This window comes from Zophobas morio, unplaced genomic scaffold, assembly GCF_036711695.1.
Source record: "Zophobas morio isolate AGI-343-1 ecotype UQ-CSIRO unplaced genomic scaffold, CSIRO_AGI_Zmor_V1 ptg000011l, whole genome shotgun sequence".
Taxonomy (NCBI): Eukaryota; Metazoa; Arthropoda; class Insecta; order Coleoptera; family Tenebrionidae; genus Zophobas; species Zophobas morio.
The window spans coordinates 18,895,717-18,913,347 of record NW_026972116.1 but is presented as its reverse complement, the minus strand read 5'-3'; the positions used below and the strand labels follow the sequence as shown (position 1 = coordinate 18,913,347).

Here is a 17,631-nt window from a genome sequence, read left to right as displayed (position 1 = left end):
TAAATTGAGAAAAGAAAAAATTATGTTACATATATTGATGTATCGAAAAATTGAATAATTAAAAATCGAATAATTGAAAAAGTTTTAAAATCCAATAATTGAAAATGGAAACATTTTATAAAAATCGAAAAAGTGATTTTTTTTTAAATTATGTTACATATTTAAGGTGAAAACTAAAAAATTTGCAAATCAAAAATCAATTTTTGATTTGCAAAAAATTTTTCGTTTCTTCTAAGAAACGAAAAATTGAAAAATCGAGAAACTGTAAACCTAAAATTGAAAAAGAAAAATTAAAAAATCAGAACATTGAAAAACCGAAAAATTTAAGAAATAAAGAAAATAAAAAAAGCGAAACGAAAAATTACAAATCGAAAAAATGAAAAACGGAAATGAAAAATTGCAAACCGAAAAATTGAAAAATCTAAAAATTCAAAAATTAATAATAGAAAAATTGAAAAATCGGATCAATGAAAAATGTTTAAATCCAATAACTGAAAAATGGAGAAATTCTAAAATAGTAAAAATGAAAAAATAAAACACTTTTAAAATTACTGTTATTTCATAGGTATTTAAAATGAAAACTAAAAAATTGCAATCAAAAGTTCAGGAACCGAAAACTCGAAGATCGAGAAATTGAAAAATCTAAAACTGAAAAAACAAAAATTGAAAACCGAAAAATTGCAAATCGAAACATTGAGAAATCAAAAAATTAAAAAAATACACATTTAAAAATATAGACAAAATAAGATTATTGAAAAAGCAAGAAATTGAAAAAATTAAGAAAATTAAGAAGCAATTGTAAAATTGAAAAATCAAAAAAAAAAAAATTGTAACATCCAAAAGTTTATAAATCGAAAAACTGAAAAATTAAATAATGAAAACTCGAAATTAAATATCGTAAAATTGAAGAACCAAAAAAATGAAAAATTGAAGAATTACAAAACGAAAAATTGAGAAAATTGAAATTAAGAAAACAAAAAATTATATTATATTGATGTTCGCATCCATATAAGTACATAAATTCAAATGAGATTTCTCCTTTATCACGGTTACAAAATTTAGTGATCATGTGTCAGAATCAAACTTATTTTGCCTAATTTCTTACCTGTTGTACAATTTAAATTTTGTCACTATTAATTTTAACATTTTAACAGTGACAAAATTTAAATTGTACAATGGGTAAGAAATTTGTGAAAATAAGTTTCTTTCATTGTGACAAATAATCACTAAATTTTGTAGCCTTGATGAAGGACACAGTTGGTTGTCTAAAACGTCAATATTGTAAAAATTTTATTGTTAAAGTCCAATTTCCCACTCTCTTTTTAATATACAAAAAATTATAAATGAAAAATTAAAGAATTAGAAACTCGAGAAATTTTGTATCGAAAAATTGCAAAACTAAAAATTGGAAAATTCGAGAATTTGACAGTTGGAGAACTGAAAAATTTACCACTTGCCAACCCAAAAAATTGCAAATCGAAAAACTAAAGAAACAAAAATATGAAATCATTGAAGAATTGAGACATTCAAGTCAAAGCTACGGGAGTGTTATTACACGACTAGTTTTTACTTTATAGAGGTTATCAGAAAGCAAAAATCTCAAAAAAAAAACTTTTCAAAGAAGCAAGATTTATTGGGCTTTCGACCAACTTTTTCCCATGTGCAAAAGGTCCGCTTTCGAGTTTTGTCCGCCCCCGTGCAAATTTACACCTAATTTTCGCGGACCAGGTCGCCGACCACGGAAAGTGCTGTGTAGGGGGTCATTTCGGGGGGGATTTGAGCTTCGGACATTTGTACACAATCAGCAAGAGTGACAAGGAAGAGAGGACCTACGATGAGCCGTACACGGGCGATTTGCCGAGGAGGTCGTGGCTGTGCTGTCCGGGCTCGCAACATCACGTGGAGTGCGAACAGCCGCCCCCTTTGGATAACAGCAAGTCGCCGTCCACCCCTTCCGAAGCCATTACGAAAGCGCCGAGTCATAGCCTCTGCTCGGGAAATTGTGTATGTATCATTACCTTGCTTGTTACGCTCTAAGTTTTTTTTTGCGGAGTTTGGGCGAGATTTTGCATATTGCTACACCGGAACGGTGTTTGTTATGGGCCATTTGCTGGGGAAGTGTACGGGTTGGTATGAAACGGGGATTAACGATTAAATTGTCGTAGGGGAGTGTTGTTCGCGTCTGGAATTACGGTAGGGAATTTGGTTTTTATTTTCTAGGATTTGAAGATATTGGGGCGTAGAAAAATATGATATGGTAGTTTTTAAAATGAACGTGAGGAAAGTGGTTGTTACAACGAAGTTGTTGAATGTTTAATTTTAGAACGATTCAGAAAACTTTTAATTGCAATTACGTCGATAAAAATATGTAAAACAACACAAGATATTGGTGATTCTGATTAAATAAATAATTGTTGTAATTGGACAATATTTCCCTAAAAAAATCTATAATTCTAATGTATATTTCTAATTCTTTCAAATGAAATTATGTATGGTCTTCCTAAAACTTCCAACCTCATAATTCTTCCTCTTATGACTATTTTCGCACTAAAAATTAATATTTCTGTCTGTGTTCGTCCTCAAATGGAAATGTTTTAAAATATTCCTCTCACTTCTGAATTTGAAGGCTTCCATAATATTCGCCCTGTTTTGCTTTATCCCATTCATCTCGAGAAGTTTCCTTTTTAATGAAATTTTCTAGGACCTCTAAGTATCTTCGTCATTATCGTTTTACTTCCTGAGCGTAAGCCATTTTCAAGTTTTCTCGACATTTCATGACCCCTTGAGTACGAAAAAATAGATACACCGATTCATATATTTTTTTTAGTAAACTCTGTACTAATAAATACCATACTGCTGTATTTGTGCTTTATGAATCCGTCTTGATTTTTACCCCTAGGCTGTTTAATCGAAATTGCACCTTCACATTTTATACCAAAATAAGGCTACTGTCGAATTACAAACGCTAAGATGGCTGGTTCGATGAAACTCAATTCATTTTCTTGGAAATTTGGCATTAAATGTTGCGCCAGCCTATGCTCAATAATAATAAAATAAGACTTATCGTAATACTGCTACTACTACTACTACTACTACTATTACCCATAGTAATATTTAGAACCATTCTAATTTAATAAATAACACAGGCCTCCGTTTTTTAATTTTTCATTTTAATACACGAATCTTATATATTGTTGGGTACTCAATCCAAATAGAAATTCCATTTTTCTCCATCACCCAGGAATTTTTCAAAGAAAGGCTTCTTTTCTTATTAATAAATATATTCTTTTAAATGTACTTAAATTTATCTGATGAAATCACACAATGAAATGCTAAATATGGCAAAAAAAGTAAATTAAATGAACGAAGAAAGATTGAAAATTTGAGTATCAAAAATCGGAAGTCAAGAAATTAAAAAATCGGAAAGTAAAAATGTTAAAAAATCGAATGGATAAATTGAAAATTAAAAAACTGAAAATTCGAACATCGAAAAATCGAAAAGCAAAAAATTCTAAAAACTGAAGAATGGTAAAATGAAAAAATCGAAACTTCAAAAAATCCAAAATTGGAAATTAGAAAAATCGAAGAGTTGTAAAATTGAAAAATTGGAAACTCTTAAGTAATAGGAAACCAATTGAAAATTGAAACATCGAAAAATTGGAAATTCGAAAAATCCAAAAAATCAAAAAACCGAAAATTCGAAAATCAAAAAATCCAAGAATCGAAATATAGAAAAACCAAATATCGAAAATTAAAAACTCGAAAAATGGAATAATCGATAAACCAAAAAAAAAACGACAAGTAAGAAAATTGAAAAGTCCAAAGAAATGGAAATTTTGAAAAGTCTAAAAACTGAAGAATGAAACAATTAAAAAATCGAATATTTCAAAAATCGAAAAATAGGAAGATTGAAAATTCGAGCATCGAAAATAGGAAACTCGAGAAATAAAAAAATTGAAAAGTAAAAAAGTCCAAAATCGATAAACTGAATAATGGAAAAATTGAAAAATCGAAAAATCCAGTTTCGAAAATCGAAAACTGAAGAAATCAAACAATGGAAAAGTAAAAAAATAAAAAGTTTAAAAACTGAAGAGTGGAAAATTAAAAAATCGAAAATTCAAAAAATCAAAAATCGAAAAGAATTGAAAATTTGATTAATGGGATGTTCGAAAAACCGAAAATGCGAAAAATCAAAAAACCGAAAATTTGAAAATTGAAAAATCCAACAATCGAAATATAGAAAAAACGAAATATCGAAAATTAAAAACACGAAAACTGGAAAAATCGAGAAACTGAAAAAGTCAAACAAATGGAAAATTTTAAAAATCTAAAAACTGAAGAATGTAAAAATTTAAAAATCGAAAATTCGGTTATCGAAAATCGGAAACTGAAGATATCAAAAAATTGAAGAGTAAAAATTGGAAGGTTTAAATCTAAAGAGTGGAAAAATTGAAAAATCGAAAGGAAACGAACTGAAAATTCGCATATTGAAAAACGGAAAATTCAATTAATGAAATGTTCGAAATAACGAAAATATGAAAAATCAGAAAATCGAAAAATCCAAGAATCGAAATATAGAAAAAAACAAATATCGAAAATCAAAAACTCGAAAAATGGAAACATCGAAAAACCGAAAAAACCAAAAGTAAACAATTGAAAAATCCAAAAAAAGGAAAATTTGAGAAGTCCGAAAATTAGAGAATGTAAAAATTAAAAAATCGATAATTCGAAAAATCAAAAGTAGGAAGATTGAAAATTCCAGCAACTCGGGAAGTCAAGAAATCGAAATGTAAAAAAAATTAAAAATCGAAAATAAAAAAATTCAAATATCGAAAGGTAAACAAAACTTGAAAAGTCTAAGCTTAAGAATAGAAACATTGAAAAATTTAGAATTCAAAAAATCTAAAATCGAAAATTTTAATATCGAAGAATTGAAAATTTTCAAAATCGAGGAAAGGAGCAGATTAAAAATTCCAATATCGAAAATTGAAAATTCGAGAATTCCAAAATTGAGATTTCGAAACATTGAAAAATTCAAGAATCAAAATATAAAAAAACGAATCCTCGAAAGTCGAAAAATCGAAAATTCCAAAAATCGAAAAGTCTAAAAATTCAAAAATCGAGAAACCGAAGTTTAAATAATTACAAATTCGAATACCGAAATATTGAAAATTCTCTGAATCAAATATTCGAAGTATCGAAAATTGAAAAAACGAAAATTCAAAAGATCGAAAAATTTAAAAATTGGAATTTCGAAAAATGAAAATCGAGTGAGCTAATTACGCCGCAAGAACTGTGACGGTGTCATTTACCTCCTGCTCCTTGCCTGCACTTTTAAAATTCTATAAGCAATATTTATTTTAAGTTGTCATAAAGAAAATAAAATTTGCAAAATTAAATTTTATAATTTGTTCGACTGTACTTCAGAGGCGAGGGAACTTCTGCAGACCAATTTTTATTCAAGTGTAATCTCAAGCCGAACCCGAAATTTCTTTATTTCTTCGAGTTACCGAATAGAAAACTTGCGGAATTTTTTAGAACTTAAAACGTTAATTATCTTCTCTTTTTAAACTCAATTCCGCACCCTGAAGTTGAAATTTTTCCATATTTTATCGCTTTCGAATAAAATTTTTTTAGAAATCGTATCTCTTTGTTGATTATATTAAATTTTTCTAGTTCGCCTTCTTACTATTACGTTTCTGTAATTCCATTTTTTTCCAGTCCTATTAATTCATCAAATTTCGCCAACACCAGTGTGTTTGGACGACCTCCTATTGATTTCAAAATATATTATTTATAGCTTCCTTTCCTCGAATCGCCCGTCACCAGAACGATTCTCTTCCAACGCGCCAATTAAATCCACATCAAATTAGGGTTATTTTATTATACATATCTTTAATTCTGTTTAAATAGTAAAATGAGAGCTTATGGTAATGATTTGGCCAACCTTCCCCACAAACAATGTGACGACGCTGCACCTATCGGAACTGACATACGTGTCTGTTGAAATGTTGATTAGAACATATTCAAATGGAAAAACTCAGAGTGTTTTCATTCCATAATGTGTTCGAATCAAGGCAGTGGCGGAGTATACGTGATTAAAGTATGATACATTAACAAATTGAGAAAAACAAGCTCTACAAGAATCACTGTCATTTAAAATAAAATTTGCTTTTTTTGCATTGGTAAATTAACTTTGGGTAAATATTTTGACCAAATTGTGTCAATGTTGTTACGAATGTAACACTACGTAAACACTGTTTAGTCTTTTGCTTTCGTCATTAAACAGATTTGAGAAACAATGTAAAATAAAATATCAGTTTTTCCCAGTGTTATGGTCCGCATGTTTGTAAACATCACTGAAACGCTAATTTCAGCAATTATTCAAACCGACCAACTGTTTACTCCAGACTGACTCTTTAATCGCACTTTTCAACTCATTTCTTTAGTTTTCTTCTGTCTCTTGTGACTAACACTGACTGCTCGAGCGACTCTTTTTGTTTCCTTTTCATGCTACCGCAAATTTACATTTCCTGTCGGTGACGCTAAATACCATTCACACTTTTGAGAAATGTTTACCCTTACGGAAGAGACGGTAATATGGAAATCACAGGATCCAATACACATCCAAATAATGTATGCAACACGTGTACAACGTCGAAATTGTTGTTTACGAGATAAACAATGATGGAAATTGGGTACGCTCAGAAGTATTGATTAATGTATTTGAATATTTTATTAAGTATGTTTCCAGGAAACCAGGAGACACGGTTTTGGCCACTCGTCTAATCGCTTTCGCGTTCAGTGAAAAATAGTTTTACTTCCAGGCAATAAAAGCGTTAACACCGACAAACTTTACGTCCAATTAAATTGTGAAATCAGTTTTATTGCAACGCAATAAACACATCGTTTATAAAAAATGAATACAGATCCGTTTAGCCCATTTCGAGTATTTGTTGCCACAATTTGTGTCCGTTTTTTCCTAAATGTAAATCGCGCCCTCTGATTTATCTACTCGGTTAGTCGGACGGCAGAAGTCTTCTGAAAAAATGCATCGTTTTTCGTTTGGAATGTAGCTTTCTCTCCAAAACTTGTTGATTGTGATGTAGCCAGATTTAATACAACCTTTTCAGTTGTACATATTTCATATTTTTCCGACATATCTTGTCTTTGTTTCTTAAACATGAAGTTATTTACTGCATCATTTGATATTCATGAAATATTTTAACAAGGGAATTCAAATTTTAAGAGAGCTTTTGTGCAATGCATGTTTTAAATTATTAGACGAACTCGTCCAACCGACAGCCACTATATTCCTCCGAATAGAATTGAACATTTCACGTTTTATAAAAATTGTGTAAAACAAGTTAACGTCTCGCTTGCCTTCGAGAAAACACGTTCCGACGGTCTCAGATGCTCCTTCACAACCCTCTTTAATCTAGGATGTGTTGATATTTCGAGATATCGACTTGGAATTACGTTATTTTTAGTATTTTGTTTGTGTAGATAATTCCTTCGTTTTATAGAAGACACTTGCTGTGGCAGGAGGAAGCTCCCCAAATCCACTTTATTCTCTTGTATTTTATCGAAGAAGTTTAGCTTGTTTTGTAGTCGGTTTGCATGTTGACAAGAGTTCGATTGTTATCGAGTACAATTACTATTTCCGATAGCGTGGGTGTTAAATAAGTGATTTCTTATTGTGCGACTTGTTCGAAAATTTAGTTCGTTTTAATATTGTGTAACTTGCCTCGAAAAAGGGGTATATGCAAATTGAGGTATACCCTTGGCAATACAAACTTTTGCATAGTTAAGGTGGCGTGAGCTGGAATTTTATACATTGGGGTGTTTTTGCTAAGAGCGCCCATGTATCATCAGATTACTTGGCAGTGAGCCGACCACAAAAAAATTAAATTACTAATCCGGGATTTAGGAGGCTAATTGCTTTTGTACCGCAATATGGCGACAGTAAATTTATTTTTAGAACGTTCCGAGTAATAATGGTTTCGTCTCGACCACATACAATTAATAAAATTAACGAATACGTTAGTTAGTCCATGGCCGACTAGTATAAAGATTATGGCCTGTCCAAAGGAATGTCAAAGGTACATTACGTGCTGCCATTTATTAATAATTCAAAAACGACAAAAGAATTATTAACACCTTTTGAAAGGCACAAAGGCATTCATACCGAAACAAACCACCATTACACGTTTTGAAGTCCCATAATTTCAAGTCAAATTAAAATTTTGCTAAATTATTAAGTGTAATTATTAATAGATGGCAACACGTATCGTACCTCTTGGACAGGCCATAATCTTTATACTAGTCGGCCATGGTTAGTCATACATATAATTATTATATTAAAACACAGCTTCGATTGTGACTTTTGTTCGCGTTTTGTGAATGGAGTTACCGGACCTGGCAGTTATGACTACAGTCGATTCGAAGGAATAAAGCCGCTCTTGACTTTTAAAAATAAATAAATAAATGGAAATTGGAGACAAAAAATTCACCGTTTTTCATCTTGATCATTCCTAAAGACTTTATTATAATGTAACTCCGAATCGTAATACCACTTCTGGAAGCTGGAATCCTAAGAGGAATAAATGAATCTGCTAAAGCTCTTATTTAATGTTTTCGAGCAGCAAGCTAGCTCAGAATTGTAATGTAATAAAACCCAAAAATGTATTTATGGCACTCCCGAATTCTATTCCCTGCAAAGTTCGAATGTTTGCTTAGTGGAATTATATCCTTTGGGAGTGTTTCGGCGTTCGCGTACCTACGTACATACCAACTCCAGATTTATTATTAGCGATTTCGCCAGCAGGGATCAAAAAATGTTCACGATTTTACTCATTAACGAATTCTAAAAATATTCCGTTGTCATTCCGCGTAATAAAGTGGTGAATAAAAGTTGGAAGTCGCCGTACTAAATAGTGGGGTGGCTTGTTTGAAGTCTGCATGCAAATGAGTCCACTTTAACTAAAAAGTCATTTTCGAGTTTATTTACAAAATCCACTTTCAACAGTTTAGGTACCGGAATGAGCGACTCGGAGACGGGGTATAACTGTGTAACAATTTAATAAGTTGGAAAGCTTTCAGCAGGAGAACAATGGCGTGTAGGCAAACTTAGAAAATCAGAATGAGACAGTTTTCGCTAGAAATTATATATTTAAAGCGTCAATGGGAAAACAAATAGTCACCTCCGAACTGTCGCTACCTTATTCGGCATACATTTTAAATAATTGAGTGCTCGCTAGTTAGTAATGCAGTTTTCGAATCTGGTCGGGAGGAAAGGCGATTATTCTAGTCTGGTAAGCTTACATCGCAAATGGTTTCTTATTTGAGAAGGAACGCGAAGCAGTAGTTGATGATTTACCAAATTTAGGTTCGAAAACAAGTAGTCTGCTTCGGGATAAATTATTCAGACGAGTGAGTGGAAAAAACTGTAGAAGTTACAGATTAACAAGTTGGTTACAGGAGCGGTTTAAGTTTTGATGATTTGGGGGTTTCGGGACACTGGTGTGACTTAGTAGTCGTACTGATTTTTTGTATGTAGTGTATTAACGTAGTTTAGTTTAAAATTAAAAATTATTTCTTTATAGGAATTGCTAAACGCACACAGGTCTGATTAAATTCCGTTATCATATTTCTAGTTTCTTTTAACTTTATTTCAGTTATTAATTTGAAATGCGAGAAAAATTATTATTAGAATGCAATTTCACCTGCTGCAATCAAGGCTAATGGAACCAAATAATATTCCAGGTTGATTGAAAATGCATTTTTACAAAATCATGTTTATCCAGTTCTCTAATTGAATTTCCTACGTCCCGGAAATTAAAAAAAAAACTAATGGTAATCGTATTTTTAAATTATTTCAATTCGTTCTTGTCGGTTGAAAATTGTCGAAAATAAAAGCATTGATTCAAACGAGCAAGCATTGATGGTTTTAATTCAGCTAAAAGTATAAAAACCACTTTTTTTTTCTGTAAATTGCCAGAACTTGTATGCCTTCTATATTCTGTATGACGTTTATTGAAGGATGTTCATTATCGATTGAAACAGACAAATAGTACTCGTTTAAAAAAATAAATAAATAAAACTAATTTGGTGATTTTGGGAAAATTTGATAAACCATTTTCCACGAATATTTAATACCTAAATAAAATTAATTGATTCTTTCGTTGATATGCATCAATAAAAACATGAATACACTATTAAACCATAACTAAAAATAAGTATGTCTCTGTCTGTCGTCTGTCCGTGTGTTAGTTACAAACATCGTGTAGATGGTAAAACGCTAGCAAAAATTTGTCTAATCATCCCCACTAACAATTTCGTGACGTCGCCTCAAAATTTCGCGTGGTAAACGCTACTTAACTTCAATAAATAGTTTATGAATCCGCCTTATGTTTTTACCGTAAACTTCCAAATTTTTCCAAAAAAAAAAAATGCAATTTATGATGACATTTTGTACCAGTAGAACAATGAGCGTAACAGTAACTAATAACGTGAAGCACGCGAATGTCACCCGTTTAGTTTCCTCATGGGCCACTATTTTTCTTATAACAAGATGGTATTATCTATATTTTTTAAAATTACCGAGGTTTTCAATAGATCAGACTTGTAAATACTTTTAAATTTTTTATTCTGTGAAGCTGTGCCAGGATATATCGAAAATATGTTCTTACTCCTGATATTTAGATTTTCTTAGCTATTTTGTGTATCTTCAAACTATAAATACTATACGACGAATGGCTGCTTTCATGTTTTCTCGACGTTTCATAATCCTTAGAGTACGAAAAAGTAGGTCTCGCATTTCCGTCTGTTGTCTCTATAAATTTTTATTAGACTGGTAATCTCGGAAGCTTATATTCGAAATATTCTATAGATGGTAAAATACTAACTAAAGTTTATCTGATCATCCCCACTACCAATGGGATGGCGTCATCTCCAAAATTTACGATAGTACTTGTAGTTTATGAATGTGTGTTATGTTTTTACCACTGATATTCAGATTTTTGAAAAAAAAACATTTTAGAATTTACACTATAATCCACAAATCCTCAGTACACCGAAATCCCAAATCCTCAAAACACCATAATTTTCAAATCGTAAGAACACCATAATCTCCAAATCCTGGAAACACCATAGTACTCCATAAAAAGAAAACACCGTAGTACTCCAAAAAAAAAAAACAGAACACCATATTCCTCAAATCCTCAGAACCTTGGAAAACCATAATCCTAAAATTCTCAAAACATCATAATCCTGAGATCCTCAAAACAAACTAATACTCATATCCTCACAACACCAGAATCCTCAAATTCTGAAAACAACACTATCCTGAAATCCTCAAAACACCAGAATCCTCAAATACTCAGAACACCAAATCCTTAGAATACCAAATCCTCAGAACATCATAAATTTCAAATCTTGAGAACATCATAATCTCCACATTTTCAGAACACCATAATCCTCAAATCCACAGAACACCGTAATCCTAAGATCCTCAAAACAAAATAATACTCAAATCCTCAGAACACCACAATCCTCAAATTCTCAAGACAACACTATCCTGGAATTCTCAAATCCTCAGAACATCAAAATCCTGAAATCCTCAGGACACTATAATCCTCAGACCCTCAGAAGACCATAATCCTCAAATCTTCAGAACACCATAATCCTCTAACGCTCAGAAGATCATAATCCTCAAATCCTCAAAACGTCATAATCATGAGATCTTCAAAACAGAATAACACTCAAATCCTCAGAGCACCACAATCCTCAAAGAACACCAAATCTTCAGATCCTCAGAAGACCATAATCCTCAACTCCTCAAAACATCATAATCCTGAGATCTTCAAAACAAAATAATCCTCAAATCCTCAGAACACCATAATCTTCAGACCCTTAGAAGACCATATCCTCAAAACGTCATAATCCTGAGATCTTCAAAACAGAATAACACTCAAATCCTCAGAGCACCCCAATTCTCAAAGAACACCAAATCTTCAAATCCTCAGAAGACCATAATCCTCAACTCCTCAAAACATCATAATCCTGAGATCCTCAAAACAAAATAATCCTCAAATCCTCAGGACACCATAATCTTCAGACCCTCGAAAGACCATATCCTCAAAACGTCGTCACAATCCTGAGATCTTCAAAACAATATAACACTCAAATCCTCAGAACACCACAATCCTCAAACAACACTATATCCTCAAATCCTCAGAACACCAAAATTCTCAAATCCTCTGAACGTCCCAATCCTGAAATCCTCAAATCCTCAGAACAGCATAATCTTCAAATCCCCAGAACACCATAATCCTCAAATCCTACGAACACTAAAATCCTCAAATCCTAAAAACACCAAGATTCTCAAATCCTCAACACGGTAATTTTCAAATCCTCAGAACACCCCAATCCTCCAATCCTCAGTACACCACTTTCCTCAAATCCTCAGAACACCACAATCCTCAAAACACCATAATCCTCAAATCCTCAAAACACCATAATCTTCAAATTCTCAATACACCATAATCTTCAAATCCCCAGGACACCATTATCTCAAATCCTCAGAACACCATAATTCTCAGACACTCAAGACTATAATCCTCTAATCCTCAAAAGATCATAATCCTGAGATCCTCAAAACAAAATAATACTCAATTATTCAAAACACCATAATCCTCAGACCTTCAGAAGACTATAATCTAGAGATGTACCGACTACAGTCGGCCGACTGTTTATAAATGCAACAGACAGTGGGTTTTTTTTTCTATTTCTCTGACTACCTTAAAAACTTGTTTTATTTTAATAAAAGGAATAACTGAAGTTTCTTTTTTTTCCAAAAAATGTGTTAATTTTTTTTGGATAATTTTAACATTTAATTTTTTGTAGTAACTCAGTACAAAAATAAAGAATAACACAATTTAGGGCAGTTTATACAATACTTAACCAATTTTAACCACTTTTTTGGAAAATTCTTGGAAATTTTGAATTTGCTTTGCGTGTTTATTGGACCATATATCGTGACGGCGATTTCAGAATCGTAACTAGCGGAAGATTATCTACACTTTGACACCAATTTTCGGTCGATTAAACTAATTTTAACCGGTTTTGACAAAGCCGATTAGTCGGCCGACTGTAGTCGGTACATCTATACTATAATCCTAAGATTCCTCAGTTCCTCAAAAGATCATTATCCTGAGATCCTCAAAACAAAATAATACTCAAATTCTCAATACACCAAATCCTCAAATTCTCAGAACACCAAGATCCTCAAATCCCTAGAACACCCCAATGCTGAAATCCTCAGGACACTATAATCCTTAAATCCTCAGAACACCATAATTTTCAAATCCTGAGAACAAGATAATCTCCAAATTTTCAGAACCCCATAATTCGCAAATCCTCAGAACACCAAATTCTCAAATCTTCAGAACACCATAATCAAATTTATCCGTTTATGCCCTCCAAAAAAATTGATGACATCATTTCAAAATTTCGCCGAACAAGCTGTACATTGTAAGGGTAATAAAGTATTATTATTATTATTATGCAAAGTATCATCAATGTTTACTTGCGGTTTACCAGTTCATTTATATTTTTTAGAATTATCTAGAGAGTGACTCAAATCAAGAACGCCTCACCCCATGTTCCCAAAATTTGATTATACTGTACTGTTATTATTAGTGTTACAGTGCGAATTTGATGACGTCAAGCCAAAATTTGCCTTGGTAAATGCTATTTAAATTTTACAAAATAACACACTCCTGTATTCGTAGTTTATTAATCTGCTTTAAGTTTTTATCCGAGGCGTCCAGAGTTGTCCAAAAAAAAAATCCCAAATTATATAATATAATGGGAAACTTTCTTTTTCACACCCTGTGACTGATTAGTGATTATCCATATTTTTTTAACTTATATGGGTTATAATAAAATGAATAAAATTTTATCAAAATCAAATTTGGACTTTACTTCAAGGTTGAGAGAAGTTCTGTCTGAATAATCTTCGACCAATTTTTACTAAAAATTTGCATCCATAAAGATAAAAACAGCTAGAAAAACTTAGAATTTAATGAGTAAAACTTTTATTAGATGGCTTTATTAAATTTTTGGCGAACATTTTCATACCAGTTTTGGTAAACTGTCTATGCTATATTATTAAAACACATCTAAAATTTCACAACAATCAGTCCAGTCGTTTCGCAGAACGAAGGCGCTACTTTTTCATATCCTAGGAGCTACGAAACGTCGATAAAACATGAAATTCGTCATTCGTATATAAAAAATAGTCCCTAGCGTACGTTTAGGAAGTAAAAGTGTAATTATTTTTCCGAATGTTTATATATACTGAAAATGACAGAAAATTTCAGAAATAATATCTATTCTTCCCTTTTTATATCCCTATTTCTTTCAAAAATAAATAGAAGTAAGGGAAGTTAAAGATTAGGTCTTTAACTTCCCTTACTTAATGTTGCGGTTATACGATTTTTTCGATTTTTTTTAAATTTTGAATTGCAGCATTTCCAAATCGAGGTGAAAGTCCCTTTCACATTTATAGACTTTGACTCATGTTTTGGTAATTTTGTCGATTTTAGCTGTACTTTTATTTACAGTGTTGGAATATTCTGCGTCAAATATATTTTCTTTTTAATATCAAATTGTCATGTTTTTTTTTTTTTTTTTAATTGTATAGAGAAACCTTCTCATTTTTCGTCCTTCAGCTGAAGTTGATAGAAATTTATTAAAATATTGTGTGAAGTACGTTGCTTTGAAATAAGAATAGCTTATCCTTTAAAAACCTGAAAAGTGTCAAAAATTAATTGATATCTTATTTTTTATCAGACTGACGGTGTGACAGCCTCCTACACTTCAAGAGCCTAGTGTTTACTTTCAGAGGATCACTAGTATAATTACTGCATCAAAAAATTAATGTATAAACCCATTTACTTTCGAAGTTAATTAATTTAACCCTCTTATTTTACTAAAAAACTTATTATCAGCTAACATTTGAAGCAACCTGTCGAAAATTTGCTGGAACTGACATTTCCCGATATTCTGATCTACGTCAGAGCAAAATTTGTTGGAACATATCTTGAGTTAAATCGTTGAATATACATATAAGGGCTTAATATAGTAACGTGAAATACGGAATCGATTATATGACAAAGTTATTCAATAAATACAATTCTAAAATATTTTTTTTCGACAAAGTAACTGTAGAGAGATCACTTTTCCATTAACGAGTTCGAAGACATTATTGAAATGAAATTTTCAAATATCGTTTATTCGAAAATTTTGTGATGTAATCTAAATGGAAGGATTTACGATTGTGGAATAAATCATTTAAATCAAATTCTTTCCACCACCATAAGCCATTTACAAAATTTCCGTACAAAATTTGACAACAAGGAAACAGTTAAAACGTTGACGGCTGCTGTTTTTTGTTTTATTTTTGCTACAAAGTGCTTTATAAACCTGAGTAAAATGCTTTTTAAATACCCGTTATAAAAAGTCTAAAGTGCCTAACCAAAGTTTATACACAAGTACTTTATTAATTACTCTTCTTTATATTCGACCAGCCACCACCAACCACATGTTACTTTTCAACTTATTACCATTTCTACCAAAGTTTTCAGATTAAAAAATTAATCAATTCACCTTGGGTCGTGATCTACTTATCTGTTATTAAAGAAACGCTCAAACCCTTAATGTGCGCCGTTAAATCCCCCGAAGATCCATTACCATAAAACACGTTTCAGAGTGCGAGAATAAAATATTCCCACAATTACCTCAGTTAAAGCTATCATTTTTGTCGTTAACACTCGGATGGCAGACCGAATAAATTAAAAAAGCGGAATTTCGAATGCGAACGTCGTCTCACATCTTATATGCGAATTCCTGCTGAAAATATGGCTGTTCCTGTGCCTAATTTAGTGGCCACTTCCGTCCAAATAAAGGATTCTCCGAACAACGTAAGTGCAACCTCCAGTTGCGCCACTCCCTTTGATTTATTCCTGTGGGTACGGGTACATCGTCCTGTACGAAGCTCTGCTTTTGTACTGTGCAGGATGAAAGTTAGTGGCATGAAAGAATCGTTTACTTGTTCATTTACATTTCAAAGAGAGAGGAAGTTTTATTTTTACCTTTTTTCGTCGAGGATGTTTTGAAGAGCAGTTGTACACGTTGATGATGAAATCGATGCAGCGAATAAGGAATTCTTGCGGAAAAATTGGATTCATCTAAATAATCACGGTTATTGGGTTCGTTGTATAGAGTGGTAGTAACGTGAGGTCATCGACTGCAATAATTTCTAGGACTTCAGTACTGCTTGATCGTTAACAAGCATGAAAAAGAGCGAGGGAGATAGGGTGGGTCCTTGAGGTAAATGTAAAATTTTCAGTGGTCGATCTTATTTGATACAGAATATCTCGCTCGCTACGCTCGCTATACATATTTACATGAATCACTACTATCTATAATATTAATAAAATGGTTTCCATTAGTATAAAAAATGTTCCACGATTTAAATGAACATATTCGTAAAGGTGAGGTTCACAGAAATGTGTATCCCTGTTCTTCCACCTAACCTCACAATATCTATACACTCTGAACTTTTTTATCGTTGATTAACCACCCTCAAACCCGTTAACTCTGTACGTCAGATACACTTTTTACTTCCAAAATTGATTATTTCAACATTGTGTATTTTAAATTTAGCATTCGTACAGAAGTTAATAATGTATTAATTGGGAAACATATGTCTGTATTTCTGTCATGGAGACTTAATTTCAAAAACCTTAAAAAATTGGTCGACAGAACTTCTCTCGCCTCTGAAATTATTGGAAAAAATATATTTTTTACAATTTCTGTTTTCTAATACATAATAATCTCTATAAAGTAAAAACTAACACTCTCGTAGCAGATAACTAACGGTAAAAATGGTTATCAAAAAACTGAAATATCGGATTCTCCATAAATCGAGAAATTGAGAAATTAAAAAATAAAAATAAAAATCGAAAATGGAAAAATCGAAAACTTAAAAAATCTAGAAATTGAAAATCGAAAAACCGAAAAATTGAACTAAAAAATTTTAAAATAGGAAAATCGAAACATCAAAAAAGTCATAAAATCAAATAATTGAAAAATCCGAAAATGTAAATTCAAAAACTGAAAAATCAAAAAAACGAAAATCGAGAAATTGAAAATGAAAAAAGTAAAAACTTGAGAAATCGAAAAAACGAAAAACTGAAGAATCAAAATATTGAAAAATTCCGAAACTGAAACATCGAAAAATTGATATCAGTAAATCGGAAAATCGAAAAACTAAAAAATCGAAAAGTGGAAAAATCTAGAATAAAAAAAATTCTAATGTTTAGAAAACGAAAACCTGAAAAATTGAAAAATCGAAAAATTGAAGATTTAAAAAAATAGAAATCGTAAAACTAAAATATCGCAAAATCGAGAAACCGAAAAATTAAAAAGTCGAGATATCGAAATTTTGTAAAATTGAAAAACTAAAAATCAAATAAACGAAAAATCAAGAAATCGAAAGTGGAAACCGTAAAAACTTGAGAAATCGAAAAACTGAAAAATCTGGAATTAAAAATATCGGTAAAT

The 17,631-nt window shown here is 31.6% G+C and overlaps 1 protein-coding gene across 6 annotated transcripts in view; it reads left to right on the top strand.

Annotated features, from left to right (window-relative positions):
- Nucleotides 1-17,631, top strand: part of LOC135127122 (uncharacterized protein) — a 134,506-nt gene that overhangs the window by 58,540 nt on the left and 58,335 nt on the right. For 3 of the 6 annotated variants that reach the window (XM_064053461.1, XM_064053458.1, XM_064053459.1), the window contains exon 3: nucleotides 1,729-2,004. The exons of the other annotated variants lie outside the window; for them this stretch is intronic. In XM_064053461.1, the coding sequence (XP_063909531.1) occupies nucleotides 1,729-2,004 (276 nt within the window). The remainder of the gene's footprint in view (nucleotides 1-1,728; nucleotides 2,005-17,631) is intronic. 6 annotated transcript variants of the gene reach the window in all.